We start from the raw sequence: 16,265 nt of genomic DNA on the forward strand, positions 1-16,265 counted from the left end.
GTTAGAAGGAAACATTCGTGAAAATTTGCATGACCTTGGATTAGGTAACAGTTTTTTAGATATAATACCAAAACCACATGCAATCAAAGAAAAAATAAATTGGACTTCACCAAAATTAAAAATTTTTGTGCTTCAAGAAACACTATCCAGAAAGTAAAAATATAATTCACAGAATGGGAGAAAATATTTGCAAATCATATATCTAATAAGGATATAATATCCAAAATATATAAAGAGCTCTTACAACTCAGCAATAAAAAGGCAACCCAATTTTAAAATAGATAAAGGATTTGAATGGATATTTCTTCAAAGATATATAAATGGCCAAAATTCATGAAAAGATGCTCAAATCATTTGTCATCAAGGAAACACAAATGAAAACCACAATGAGATACCACCTCATACCCACATATAATAATAGTAATAATAATACGGACAATAACAAGTGTTGACAAGAATGTGGAGAAAACGGAATCTTTATTCACTGATGGTAGGGATATAAAGCAGTACTGCTGCAGTGGAAAACAATTTGGCAGTTCCTCACAAATTTAAACACAGAATTACCACAGGACCCAGAAATTCCAATCCTAGGTATATACTGGAGAAAACTGAAAACACATGTTCATACAAAAGTTTGTACACAAATGTTTATAACAGCATTACTCATAACAGTCAAGAAGTGGAAACAACCCAAATGTCCATCAACTGGGAAATGCATAAGCAAAACGTGATACACTGATTCAGTGGATATTATTCAGCTATAAAAAAGAAAGAAGTACTGATACACATTACAAAAGGGATGAATCTTGAAAACATTATGCTAAGTTAAAGAAGCCAGGCACAAAGGGCCCTTCAGTGTATGAGTCCATTTATATGAAATGTCTAGAGTATGCAAATTCAAAGAGACAAAAAGTAGATTAGTGGTTGTAGGTGTTGAGGAAAGGGGGCCATTGGGACTAACTGCTCATTGGCACAAGGTTTCTTTTGGGGGATGATAGAAATGTTCAGGAATTAGATAATGATCTAATGTAATGGTTGCACAACAGAGAGAATATACTAAAAACCACTGAAACATACTTTTAAAAGGTGAATGTTGCTATATGACTATCTCAATTAAAAATGCTAAAAGAATACACTGATAAATCATTAGAATTAATAAGTTTAGCAAGGTTGCTGGCCAATATAAAAAAATTCAATTGTAATTCTATATACCAATACAGAGAAGGTAACTTTAAAAATGATGCCATTTATAGTAACCACAAAACAACATCAAATTCCAAGGAATAACAAAATATATGAAATATCTCTACAGAGAGAACTACAAAATAGAGGTATATACACTATGCTTCTGGGTTGGAAGACTCAATAGTAAAAATGTCAGTTGTCCCCAAATTTATTTATAGATTCAATGTAATCCGATTAAATATTCCAGCCATTAATTTTTGTGGAAAGAGATGATTCCAAATTTTATGGAATCAAAGGGGGCCAAGAATAGATAAGAAAACTTAAAAGAAGAAAAACATCAAAATGGGAGGACTTATTCTACTGGATATAGACTTACACAGCTACAGTATTAAGATAACGTAGTATGGCATAAGGATAAACAAAGAGAACAATAGAAGAGAGTCCAGAACATTTCCATGCATATATGACTTACAACAAAGTGGCATTAAAAAAAATAATATGGGAAAAAAAGAAAGCTGACCCCTTGCTCACACCATATAAAAACAAACAAATAGAGATCTTAGAAGAAAAGATAAAGTAATACAACTTCTAGAAGATAGCATAGGAGAATATCATCATGATCTTGGGATAGGAATCTTTAATCTTTTATGATTAAAAAGCTTTAATAGTAAAGGAAATATTGCTAAATTGGACTACATTAAAATTAAGAACTTCTGTTCATGATACTTAACTATAAAGAGAGTAAAAAATACAAGCCAAGAGAGTCGAAGAATGTATTTCCAATACATAAAACTGTGACAAGAGCTCATATCCTAAGTATACACACACACCCTCTACATAAACAAATGGACAGGCAACCCAAGAGAAAAAAATGTGGGCAAGAAACTGGAACAGGCACTTCATAAAAGGATATCCAAACAGCAATAAATCATTTGAAGTGTTCAACTTCACTAGTCATCAGGGAAACAAATTAAAAATCAGTTCTACTATTATACCTTCACCAGAATTACTAAATGTAAAAGACACATAACACATGGTATTAGTGAGTGTGTGGAGGAACTGGAACTCTCATACGCTGATGGTGGGAGTGCAAACCAAGACTAAGCCAACCTTGGCCGGGCGCGGTGGCTCACGCCTATAATCCTAGCACTCTGGGAGGCCGAGGTGGGTGGATCGCTCGAGGTCAGGAGTTCAAGACCAGCCTCAGCAAGAGCGAGACCCCGTCTCTACTAAAATTAGAAAGACATTATCTGGCCAACTAAAATATATATATACAAAAAATTAGCCGGGCATGGTGGCGCATGCCTGTAGTCCCAGCTACTGGGGAGGCTGAGGCAGGAGGATCGCTTAAGCCCAGGAGTTTGAGGTTGCTGTGAGCTAGGCTGACGCCATGGCACTCACTCTAGCCTGGGCAACACAACAAGACTCTGTCTCAAAAAAAAAAAAAAAAAAAAAAAGACTAAGCCAACCATTGTGGAAAACTTTTTGGAACCATCTACAAAAGTTGAATGTGCTTATACTCCACGACTCAGCACTTTCACTTCTAAGAAAAAAATGTCTATGTGTGCACCAAAAGATGTGCACAAGAATGTTCATAGCAGCAATATTTGCAATAGCCCGAAACTGAAAACAATCTACATTTCCATCAACATGATAAAATGGATACACAAATTGAGGTATAGTCATACAATGCAATACTAGCAATAAAAATGAACTACCGTTACACAAAGTAACTACATAGATGAATCTCACAAACATAATGATGCACAAAAGAAGTCAGACACCATGGATAAATACAGTCTAATTCCATTTATGTAAAATTCAAAAACAGTCAAAACAAACATTTGGTACTAGAATTCAGGATATTGGTGACCTTTAAGGAGGAGAGAGCAGTGATTAGGAAAGAAAAATGAGGAGATACTGATAATGTTTCCTTTCTTGAACTGAGTAGTGGTTACATGGGTATGTTCTCTTTATCATCATTTAACAAGACAACTTATGATTTGCAAACCCAATGAATGTTCTTTGGAAGAAATGTTACTGTTTCTAATAGAAATTACTTGCCTTGACAATTCACTCTCATCCTTGAATGAAAATTGAATTTATCTCCTTTAGGCTCATGTAGTAGGGTGCCACACCTTTGAGGGAGTGCCCTGTCAGAGTTTTAAATATCTGTTTTATTAAATAATTTCTCTTCTACAGTGAGTTGTCAACTCCATTTTGATATAGCCAAGGACTGAAAGTCACCTTGAAGCAGATCTTCCTTTTTCTGCAAACTATCTCAAGTGGGTTCCTGTCCTTGGAGAGAGGCTTAGCAAAACTAAGTATTAGCAAAACAAAACTAACAGTATTTTGAATGGCTTTAAGTACTGTCCCTTGTTGAGGGAGTTAGTCACCAAGGAGGAAGTATAAGGATTGAGGGTTCTAGGTTTGTGCCCTGGAAGGTGGTGTTAAGTGAAACAGCCAATTACTGAGAGGTCTGTTAGGAAATTAAGACACTTCAATGTTATATGACCCAGGATGGTTGCCCTTTAAACAATTGCTGTGAAAACTTTACCCTGGCAGCCTTGACTGCAGCTAGAGCAGAAGATTCAGCCTCTGCCACCTTATTTCAGACCTGACACTTGGGGGTAACTGTGTCAGCACAGAGAACACTGTTCTCCCTGTAGCCTCCTGCAAAATTCTCAACTTTGGTCCTGCCACCCACGCCTTCTGCCCCAAAATTTCTCAAGTGCTTCACTCCACCAGGAGTATTTCAGCACCTATTGGATCAAATCACTACCACCTCTGGGGAGTAACCATTAATTCAATTTATGTCATTCCCACTACCCTGGGGTGACCCAGCATCCCATGGATTTGGTTGGGAAGAGAGATTTGAAATTCCTTTAAAGATTCTGGAGTTTGTGGGCGGGCCATGGACAATGTATATAACCTGAGCTTTTGTACCCCCATGATGAGCTGAAAAAAAAAAAAAAAAAAGATTCGAGTTTGCCTTCATGTATCCTTCACTAACAGTAACACTAATAACACTGCTCAAGATAAAGAGGTAGGACCAAGCCTCAAGCCCCTTAAATACACAACCACATAGAGTGAAAGATTGGAGGGAGAAAGATCTTCTTTTATAAAGGTTGTGTTCAAATGGATTTAATAACTATAAAATGTGTCATAATACATAGTGAACAATTATAGGGAAGAATAATGGGAACTTTTGAAGACTTGTATCCAACTGAGAACATGAAAGATCAGACATGGAATGTGAATGTGATGGTTGGCATAGTAATGCAGTAACAGAAATGTTAAAAATTTAAATGCATGAGTCAGAATGTCCTACACAGAGTGACTCAGCTCCTCTATCGGAATACCATCACATCACTACAGCATCGTAACAATAATAATAAAAATATATTATAGTAACAGTGCAAGGAGGAGAATGGACTTCTGAACTTCGTGCCTTACCGGCTTGTGGGATTCAAGTGTTCTACATGAGAAATGACTGCAACACATTATTTGCACTCTGAACTATATAGAATTCTGGTTTTACTCATAAATTAATTAACTAGAGTATTCTTTTAGAAATACTGTTTTAAAAACATTTTCACATACATTATCTTACTTTTAAAACAGTTCTTTGTAGTAAGCAGTCGTAGCAAAGACTGCTATTTGTCCTCTAGTGAATTACTCCCTTTTTCCTCAATAATATTAATAGAATTCCCAAATTGTTAGGCTGCTCAAAATAAAACTGTTAATATTTCATTAATTTTTGTCATTCAAAGTTTATTACAAAATGCATGCATATTTCCTTAGGTTTAGGCCTTATATAATTTCTTCCCAGATGTATACTTATATTTTTTATGCCAAATCATTTTCCAAGCATACTGTAAGTCCTTTGAATTTTTCCTGTCATCAAAGACTTTCATATCTACTGTCCTCTGCAAATTTAATCAGGATGCTATATACTTCCTCTTATAGTTCATTAAGATATCAAATATAGCAGTGCTGTTTATCAGCCTCTATAGAAGATTCCTTTCATTTCATATTATTTTCAAAGAAGGTTTTAGTCTAGTTTATTTTCATTGAGATTAGACTGAATTTTAAGCTTTGCATGATTACACAAAATATTTATTAAAATGGAAATATTAAGTTTATTCTCTTTAATATAATTCTATGAGGGTTAAACAAACACCTGAAGTTACTAAATTTGCCTGGGAGGAGTCCCTTTCTCTTCTCCCAATCAAACCACTATTTTCTGATAATCATCTCACCATAGGAAATTCTCAATTTTTTTTGATCCCACTTAAATCTTAACTCTCTTTTCTGAATGTGTAAGTAAGTAGTAGTTCTCATCTTCAGTATGTGTGCCACATAACTTTGTGTTGTCATGGATCACCTGACAGTCTGCCATCTAATTTAGTCCAGGGTCTACTGATTTGCATACCAGACCATTACTCCACAAATGTCACCACAAATATGCCCTTAGATCCCATATTTCAATATGGACCACTACCTTCCCAACCAACTTTGTTTTAACCACATACCTACACTGAGCTTATGATTTTTTTTACTTTAATTTTTAAATATTTGCTATTATTACATTCTTATTCACCATCCCTTCTAAACACCAGTGTTGTGATAAACCAAGATCAAGCCTACCAACAGAAAGCCCCTACATAGACATAAATAGAAAAGTCCTAAATTCCTGTGCTGTATAGCTATAGCACAAGCACAGAAGAAGTGACCACATATATAAGGTGTACAATGATCTTCAGGAAACAGAACCAAAAATTAGGCCTGAGTGACTTGGTAAGTAACAGAATTATTGCTTTTCGTAATAGCATAAAGTGTTTCTCTTCTAAGTGATTCTCTAGGCACTCCTTTATTTGGGGTTTCTGAGATTAGCATAAATATTCATGACTTGGGGATAGGCAAAAGTTTCTTATGACACAGAAAGCAATAACCATAAAAGAAAATATTGAGAAATTAGATGTCTTCAAAATTAAAAACCTCTGCTCATTAAAAGATATCATGATAAAAATAAATAGGTTAAACCCCAGACCAGAAAGACATTATATACAAAATATTTGCCAAAGGATTTATCAGATAAAGGATTGATAGTCAGGATATATAAAGAACTCCTACAATTTAATAATAAAAAGGCAAATCCAATAAAATATAGGCAAAAGATATGAACATTTTACAGAAGAATATACACAAATGGCCAATAAGCACACAGAAAAGTGCTCTACATTATTAATGTGAAGTAAAAACACAAAACCCATAAACTGTCCATTGGAAATGGATAAAATTAAAATGTTTGACACCACCAATCCCTGGTAAGGATGTAGAGTAACTAGAACTCTCATAGACTGTTGTGGAATATAAAATGATACATTTTGGGGAAAAAAGGTCCAGCAGTTTTTTATACAACTGAACATGTGACCCAATATATCTCCCCCGAGTCATTTATCCAAAGAAATAAAAAAACGTATGTTCACCAAAAGACTTGTACAAAAATGTTCAGAATAATTTATTCACAACACCCCAAACTAGAAACAGCCCCAATGTACATTAATAGGATAAAAAAACTGTGGTATACTCATATAGTGGAATGCAACTAAGCACCTATAAAGGAATGAACTATTGATAAATGCAACAAGATGGATGAATTTCAAAAACATTATGCTGAGTTTGAAAGAAGTCTATGCAAAAAAGAACATATTGCATGATTCATATTTATGAAGTTAAATTGGCGATAGTTAACTGGAAAGGAACTTTCCGGGGTACTAGTAATACTTATATCTTGATAGGAGTTTAGGTTATACTGTTGTATCCATTTGTCAAAACTCAGTGTACATACATTTACAATTTGTGCCTTTATTGTATGCAAAATTTTACCTCAAGAGAAAAAACTCTAAAGAAAAAATTCTGTTAAAGAAATATGTTAAAAACTACAGAGTAAAATTGTTCTTAAGAAAAATAAATTCAAAAATGTTTGGAAAAAAGTATAATCTAAATCAAGTATGTGAAGGAACAGTACAAGCCTTGCACCTACCCAGCTGTTTTACCTTGTTCCCTCATGCCCTTCAGGTCTCTGCTAAAATGCAATTTTAACAGAAAGGCCTAAAAATCCCATTTTAACAAACACTTTCACTCTCCTTTCTTTCTATCCTTATGTCCTGCTTAATATTTATTCATGATCTTTATTGTCACCACAAAAACATTTGTTTATTACATGTCTCTCTACCACTGGAATATGAACTCAAAGAGAGCAGGCCTTTATCTTTGTTTTCTGTATTGTCAGAGCCTAGGAAAATGTTTGACCCATAACTGGCACTAAATATTTGTTGAATAAACAAATGAATGAAAAAACCAGGGATGTGAATTATACCTTGGGGCAAACACTATAAAGGGTTTTTTTTGGGGGGGGGGAGGGAGAACATTCTTGAACACGTTATTCCTTTTCCAACATTCCACTCAATTGTAATCAACTTGTGATTTGAAGTGAATTTTAATGGAAAGGTATCTGGGCTTAAAAGGAAAAAACAAAAAATGTACTGAGGGTCTCCCTTCTTCTCTCATCTCCACTTTTTGGTCTCTGCCCCCAAGGAGGTTGGGATTTCCACTGAAATCTACCCACCCCATATATCTGGTCTCTCTCCAACCCTTATTCAATTCTCTCCCAGCAAGGAAGAGTGACTAATCTGATAGATCAGAATTTGATATTCATTTGGCCACATTTTACTAGAGGATGAGATCACTGAGGTAAGCTGGTCCATGTTCTTGTCTGTTTCTTATCTACTTGTTTTTTTTTTTTAAAGAAGACCTATCAGGTCTTGACTTTCTTAGCGCCACTTCTGATCAGCTGTGTGAGGCAGGTCTACAGGCCTCACTCCTGCTTCAAGTTGGGTAAGGAGTCTAACAATCTGCTTTGCGAATATAAGTCAAGTCTCTGCAGGTGACCCAAGTAGACTCAGGATGGGAGTTTTAGGCATAAGTCATGTTCTGCAGTATAGATTTTACCTAAGAACTTTCAACTGAGGCTTATAGGATACTGGCATGGATTAATGAAGTTCGTACCAATGTCACAATTGGACAGTAATCACTGAATATATACTATATGAGTCAAAATACCATACAAGTTCTGAACTTCTACCTTAGGAAAAATATAAAAGAAAAAACATAAAAATAATGTAATACACCATTGGTGCTAAATAACTTATTTTAATAAATTCATCTTTAATACAAGTGTAAAACAAGATTCCTCCCATTTCAACTACAGTTAAACTCAAACTTCAAATCTAATCAATAATTAATAACATGTTAATTTTTAAAAGTTTTTAACTATAGAGTATCAAATATAATACAGAACTCTTAAATACTTAATGCTTCACAATATTAAAAATAAACTTCTTAGCATTTATTCCAAGGCTATCAAAAGTTCCCCACTCCCAAACTTTTTTTATAAACAAGTATAGTGCCTGCTGGTGTTTATATTTGTCAAAAATTAAAAAAAAAAAAAAAAAACCTATAACTTGCATGTAATTTGAGTACTTCCAGGCCATCCAAAAATACCTGATACAGGCAGTAGGCTCATGGTTTTGGTAGAAGAAATCATGTCACCGAGTTTTAATGTTGTAACTGGACTTTTAAACCACAAAATAAAGCAAAAAAATCTAACATCATTCAATACCTTTTCTTGTTTGTTTTTTGTATTACCAATAAAGAACCAGATTTAATGTCATCATTTTTCATTCAAATACCATATGAGGTTCTGGTTTCTGTTTGTTATTGGTTAACTAGTTATTATCGAATGCCCAAGGATAATTCTCATTAGAGCTAAGCATTTGCACATGAAGGTAATTAGTTTTCATTTAAAATAAAAGTAATAACATACATACATGTAGACTAAATATAACCATGTGCAAATTAGTAAGAGAAATTCAACTAGAAAACTAAGAGAGCAGCTACTAGAAAGAAGACAGAGGGAAAATTTTTAAATTAATTTCTTTTTTTTTTTGGAATCATTAAGATACCTACTACCAATGTATTCAGACCATCTAAGATTAGAAAGAAGAACATGGGAAATGCTGAGAAGAATAATTTCTCTGACAATTAAAACAAATGTATTTTTAGGAAAGAGAAAAAAAAAATAAGCTAAGCTCCTCAAATGAAAATTATAAAACAAAACATGGGATTAGTAATTTATTAAAAATTACACCCTTGATTTTGAGGGAAAAAAACAGTTTTTTTAAAACAAGGGCATGAGAAAAACTTCAGATTGAGACTCATACTCAGTTCTCAATGAAAAGTACTACTAGTAATAAAATTAATATTCAGGTATTTTCCATTTAATGTGGTCAAAAAATACATTATTTATATCTGAAATATAAACTAACAATTTATTTTCACTTACAAAGTGTTTTAGGAAAAGTTTACTCCTCTCGGTGTTCAAAATTAAACAGGAATTATTTTCCATACCTATCAATTATAATGGTAATGTCAAGTAAAAATTTAATTCTGCCAAACTAAAGCTCAGATTCAAATAAAAAATACATATGAAAATATCTAAACTTTTAAAAAGTTTTAAATTTTTGTTATTTTGAAATGATAGTTTTACTTTTTCTAACATTAAAAAAATTAGCCTCCTTCTATCAATATAAAACTATTCAAATAATCACAACAGAATCTTCTATATCAGAAAAACAAAGTCACATGATATGCTCCTAACACTCATGAATTACAATCCAGAAAGGGGTAGTCTCCCTGAAACAGAAAGAATTTCTTTCTTTTTGTCACCTCCATTCCTTACATATAATATTTATTTCACATCATTTACATACAAATATCACAATCTGACAGGTAGATAAGAAAAAAAATTTTTGCCTTCTAGAGCTCATTAAGCAAATTTATTCAGTCTTCTTAGGATGTTTCTTTTTAACCTTATCTGAAGCGTCATCTACAGGTTTGGAGGTCAATGACCCAGTGCCATTGGAAGATGATTTTGCTTCACTTTTCTTTTCACATGAAAACTGCTGCTGCCAGCCAAACAGCATCCGACTCAATGTATCTTCAAAAGGAGCAAAAGTCATAGGAGAAGTCTGTGTAATCATCATGGTTACCTGGAGAAAAAAGTTCTATTTTGAATTTAATTACAAATGCTTTATGTTTCTCAAAACAAGAAAGTAAATAAAAAGAAAACAAGAAATCAAAATGCATTCTTAGTTTAATCTGCAGAAGATGCAAACTAAGCTAGATTCTGCTAAAATCTCTGCTCTCTATGAGTTTACACTTAAGGGAAAAGTATACAACTCATTAAAAATAACACAAGGCGTATCATACTTTTGGGTGCCAAATGAGCAGTATAACAATTTTTTTAAAAAATACATTTAGTATTCACAGGAAATAAGATAAAATAGCATCTACAGTCTAAATCAAACCACCAATACAGCTGTCATTACTATGAGCTTAACATTTGCCAGAACTGAGATAAGTACTTTACATTATTATTCTCTTAAATTTTAACCCAACAACTACTCCATTATTAACCTCATCATAGAAATGTGGAACCAAGACTCTGAGAGGTTAACCAACTTGCCCGAAGTCATAAAGCTTTCAAATACTAAAGCAGTTTGCAACACCCAGATTTTGAGTTCAATTACTAAATACACTATCATCATCTAACGACACAGACTTTCAGTCACTTGCAGAATATTGCCCCTAAGGGGGACTGTAGAAAGCCTCTATCACTCAATTTTTCCATATATAAAATTTTTATATGTACGGAACCAAAACATCAAGAGGTAGAGTTAGAGAGTGCTCCCAATCCTTTATGTGGCAAAATGCACAATGTTCAGAGATGTTTAGCTTTGTTCAAGAAATTGGATTAGTGTCAAAATAAAACTTTAAGAACTTTAAGGTCTCAAATAGTTCTAAAAAGTCCAGTAATTTCCAAGAGTCAATTCCTCTAGATCGCTGATAATGAATCAAACTAGAAACTTTTGGAATCAAATTTCAAAAAGAAAAAAAAAGACCCCTACATAACCCACTTGCATGGAAGAAAATGGAATCAAAAATAAATTCTTATTAACTGCAACATAGTCTAGGGAGTGAGGAGTTGAAGAAAAAGTGTATGTCTATCACAAGAGGAAGAGATAACTGAAATAATGCATACTATACAATATAAGTGATCAATGGAAAAGGAAAATATTCTTAGAACATAGTATTAGGTGAAAATGAGACACAGAACAATATCATTTGTGTAAATTAAAAATGCATTCACATACATCGTGAATGTACTCAATGCCACTGAAATGTATACTTTGAAATAGCTAATTTTGTTATGTGAATTTGACCTCAAAATAAAAAAATAAAAAACAAACAATTTTTTAAAAATACATGCACACGGACTTCAGGCAAGCCATGACTAAATAGCTTTTATCAAACTTAGTCTCTCACCAAAATCAATATAAAAGTCAGAAGTAAAGTAACTGCTAGAAGACACCAGAGAACAACAGGCAGAACCTGATGAGGCTATTATCCCTAAGAGAAAGAAAGGTGAATACAGTGAGCTCCACATTCACCCTGGCTTTTTCTTTTGAGGATATGTGCCAATTCACAGCACAGGGGACTGGAAAGCAGAAGTCCCAGCTGGCTAAGGACACAAAGGCTAGAGTCTGAGAAGGTCAAAGCATCCAGGTCTTGAGGGTAATACAGCCCAAAGAGTAGAGAATCATATGGAAGTAAACCCAAATATCTTTGTGTAATCTTCCCTGGAGTTTGCACCAACTCCTAAACTATGTATACATAGGAAGGAAGAGAATTCAAAAGCCTAGCAGACAGCAACAGCTGGGAGGCCAAAGAGCTGAGTAAACACTTCAGTAGCCAGCTGCTTGGTACTGGGAAGACACGTTGGAGTTCAAGGTCAGCCAAAGTGGTCTAAATTTAAGCCCATAGATATACCTCAGGCTTAAATTAAGACCCCCAAAAGAGTTACATTGTAGCAGGGCAACCCTGAAATAGAAGAGCACTTGAAAGCCTAAAACTAACCATCAACAGCATTAAAACAATGTTTGTGCATTACACCTGTCTGCCAGAAGAATGTTGAATGTAGTTCCTCACTTCAAGAAGTTACAGACTAGTCAGAGACAGGCAAGTAAATCAGTAATTAGAAAACACTAAAGAGTAAGTGCAGTAATGGAGGACTGCCCAGAAATGTTTAAGTAAGGGATCTAGAAGTTATTACCATACAAGTGAAAAGTAAAGGCATGAATATGAATGTGGGTCACTTGGACAGAATATAGAGAGGAGTCTAAATACAACATTAACCTGCAACTTTATGCACTATTGAGTAAGATCTAAGAAGAACTTTTTTATATTAAATTATTCCTTAGAATAGTTACAATGAAATATACCAGCATAATTATCTTGGTCACAGCTTGACTTAATGAACTACTAATAAAAAGACAAAATTCAAATCAAAAACAACAGTCTACTGTCAGGAAAACAGCAATGTCTTTTATTACAAAATCCAAGACAGAAGAGTGTCAGTGTTTAAAGTATTTTCTGAGAACATGAACTATAATAAGTATTTTTCAAAGTCGAGTATTTTAATAGAATCTCCACTCCCAATAGACTCATCACTCAGTTGAGAAGTATTGCTGGCATCAGAAATTACTGGTGAGATAGACTTATGTGGTTCAAGGATACACTTCTGTGGATTCAGCCTCTTACCAGACTTTAGCAAGGTGACAGAAATATAATTGTGACAAATAGACTAAATCTTTATTCTTTTACAAATAAAATATAAAACTGTCTCCTTATTTAGCAAACTATTAAAATAAAAAGCACATTACCTAAATTAAATAACATTTGGCTTTATGGTCTCTTGCTTAAAAAGGAGAGAAAGCAGAAGAAAGTAGAAGCCCTAAAATATTTTAGTATTTCAGCATATCCTAAAATATCATTAATTAAGGAAAAGATGGAGAGAAAGGAACACTTATATACTGTTGGTGGGACTGCAAACTAGTACAACTGCTTTGGGAAATAGTATGGAGATTTCTCAAAGAACTAAAAGTAAACCTACCATTTGACCCAGCAATCCCACTACTGGGTATTTACGCAAAGGAAAAAAAGTCATTATATCAAAAAGACACTTGCACTGAAATGTTTCTTGCAGCACAATTCACAATCGCAAAGATGTGGTATCAATCCAAGTGCCCATCAATTCATGAGTAGATTAATAAAATGTGGTATATGTACACCATGGATTACTACTCTGGCATAAAAAATGAATTAATACCTTTTGCAATGATCTGAATGGAACTGGAGATCATTCTCCTAAGTGAAATATGGCAAGAATGGAAAAACAAATACCACATGTACTAGCTATTAAATTGGAACTAATGGATCAGCTCTCGTGCACAGATGGAAGTAAAACTCAGTGGAAATCAAGCAGGTGGGAGGGGGAAGAGGGGATGGGTGAATCATACCTAAAGGGTACAATGTACACTATCTGAGTGATGGGCACACAACTCTGTCTCAAGCAAAGCAACTCATGCTTACAATTGTGAAGCCTAGATTTCAACATAAGTCTGTATGATTTCAATACCCATATACTTTCTTCTATGTCAGCAGCATTAGCTGGCACGTATTTCTTTCCCCTGAGACTTTGGTTTTAACAATCACAAAGGATTTGTGAGAAACAGAAAGGTAGAACTTAGTCCTCCTTGAATGAAAATGGGAGCCCATAAGGGCTGAACACTCCATGAATGTTCAGCTTTCTTGAGTTCTGGAAGAAAAAGAGGAAGGTTAGAAAGATAGGAAGGAGGGAAGAAGGGAAGCAGAAGAATATTTAACATACTTCTCTCAAGCAGGAAGAAAATTAGTAGATCCTGCAGGAAAAAAATTAATAATTATATACTGTATTTGAACCATAATGAATAAGCATATACATATATATGATTCCTCATACCTCCAAAATAAAGAATGCATTTACTTTTTACACAAACAAAAATTAATATAAAATCGCATCAATACTGGTAAGAAATGAAGTCTCAACAAATACCAAAGAATAACATACTACAAGCACATATACATGTTATTAAAAATGCAGTTTAAGAAGAAATCATTTAAGAAAAGATTTTTTTCTAAATTCTTGGAAATTTTAAAACACACTTGTAAACATTTCTTTGTCAAAGAAGAAGCTAATATAAATCATAGGAATTTAAACCAAATGATAATAAAAACATATACAACCAAAACGTGACGTGAGACACAGCAATGAAAAACAGTATCAGTGACAGGAACAACAAAACCAAAAATTGGTCCTCTGAAAAGATTCAAAACACACAGATAAACCTCTAACAATACTGATCAAGAAAGGAACACAGGAACTTCCTCCTTTGCTGTGATAGAATAATTGGTTCTAGACTATCCTTCCAAGTGTAAAAATATAAATTTGACAAAACACATACCTGAGTCAACTATTATCAGGCATTAGACAACAGAAAGTGTTAAGACTGATCCATGAGAAAAGGGAAATTCACATTTTCCCTTACTTCTGCCTCAGGACAATTTTTCAACCAGAGAGCAGACAGCTAAAACTGAAGCTGAAGCAGCAGAGATTGATGTTCAGTGTAGCTAAAGTTGCCCACAACCTGCAGGGTGAGGTACCGGAGAGGAGGAGCCAGAGCAGTACAGAGGCTGGAGGAGGGGACTCCAGATATTTGTATGGGATGGTGCTATACACAAGCCCTTGGCTTAGGACTAGACTGTACATGTGAAGACAGAGACTACCTAAGGCTTACCACAGGTGTGCTTCAAATGAAGCAGATTTAGATAACAACAGAGATACTAGAGGTTGAACAACACTGGGGGGAGGGGTTACTTATTTTCTGTTACTCTTATGGAACTCACTATTTTTATATGTGCATGCTTGTCATAATTTGGGGGAGATATTCTCTTTAAGAATAGAAATCATATTTATTAGCATCTGTGTATATGCCAAAACACTGATTATCCAAAACAAACGTACAATGTGAATTTTCTGACTACATAAATAACACAGGAAAAAAGCAGTCAAAGAAAAAGAAAATAATTACTGGCAAATATTTCTCTGTATACTCCTGCCAATTTTTTTTTATATCTAAGAAATGCGACACTATAGTAGCTATTCAGAAACACTTAAATGACAAACAATTTTAAAATCAGCAAGATTAAAATTATCACACATATTATCAGTATCAAATCTGAATGGAATTTGGGCAAATGGATGAGTTAAAAATGAATATTCTATTTCGAAATATCCTTCTAATCAGTAAAACGGAGAATATTACAAGAAAAGTTCAACATTGTACGTTTTTCTATTTTTAAATATCTTTTTAATTATTACATTGTAATATGGTATTTAAGTTTGGGTGTTATAATAAAAAATTGTATGTCCAGCAACAATTGTAAGAAAAACTACCACTTTTATTCCACAAATTAGGCCTTGAACAAAACTGATCCTATAATTTAAAAAAACTTAAAATACCAGTGCTATTTATTCTTACCAAACCCACAATACACATCCATTTTCTTTACAGTTAGAAACTCTGAAAAATTATATAGCTCCCTATACTCCTTCATGATAAAACCACTCAACAAATTAATAGAAGAAAACTAACTTCCCCAACCTTATAAAAGGCATCTACAAAAGACCCACAGCCAACAACATACTTAACAGTAAAAGAACAAATGTTTTCTCCCTAAGATCAGGAAAAAGGCAAGAATGTTCCCTCCATTTCTTTTCAACTTGTAGTGGAGGTTCTAGCCAGGGCAATTGGGCAAGAAAATAAAACTAAAGACATGTAAATTGGAAAAGAAGTAAAATTATCTCTATTTGCAGACTATATGATCTTGAATATAGAAAATTCTAAGGAATTCATGCTAAAAAAAAAAAAAAAAACCTATCACAGCTAAGAAACAAGTCCAGCAAAGTTGCCGGATATAAGATCAATATACAAAAATCAACTGTATTTCTACATATTTATAATGAACCTGAAATGATATTTTAAAACAATTCCATTTAATATAGCAGCAAAAAA

General features: G+C 33.7%; 1 protein-coding gene across 1 annotated transcript in view; it reads right to left on the reverse strand.

The window, feature by feature from the left end:
- Nucleotides 1-8,383: 8,383 nt before the first annotated feature.
- Nucleotides 8,384-16,265, reverse strand: part of TMEM38B (transmembrane protein 38B) — a 43,151-nt gene continuing 35,269 nt past the window's right edge. Inside the window, exon 6 of the mRNA XM_045563101.1 lies at nucleotides 8,384-10,301. Coding sequence (XP_045419057.1) covers nucleotides 10,089-10,301 — 213 coding nt within the window. The 3' untranslated portion in view covers nucleotides 8,384-10,088. The remainder of the gene's footprint in view (nucleotides 10,302-16,265) is intronic.

This window comes from Lemur catta, chromosome 10, assembly GCF_020740605.2.
Source record: "Lemur catta isolate mLemCat1 chromosome 10, mLemCat1.pri, whole genome shotgun sequence".
Lineage (NCBI taxonomy): Eukaryota > Metazoa > Chordata > Mammalia > Primates > Lemuridae > Lemur > Lemur catta.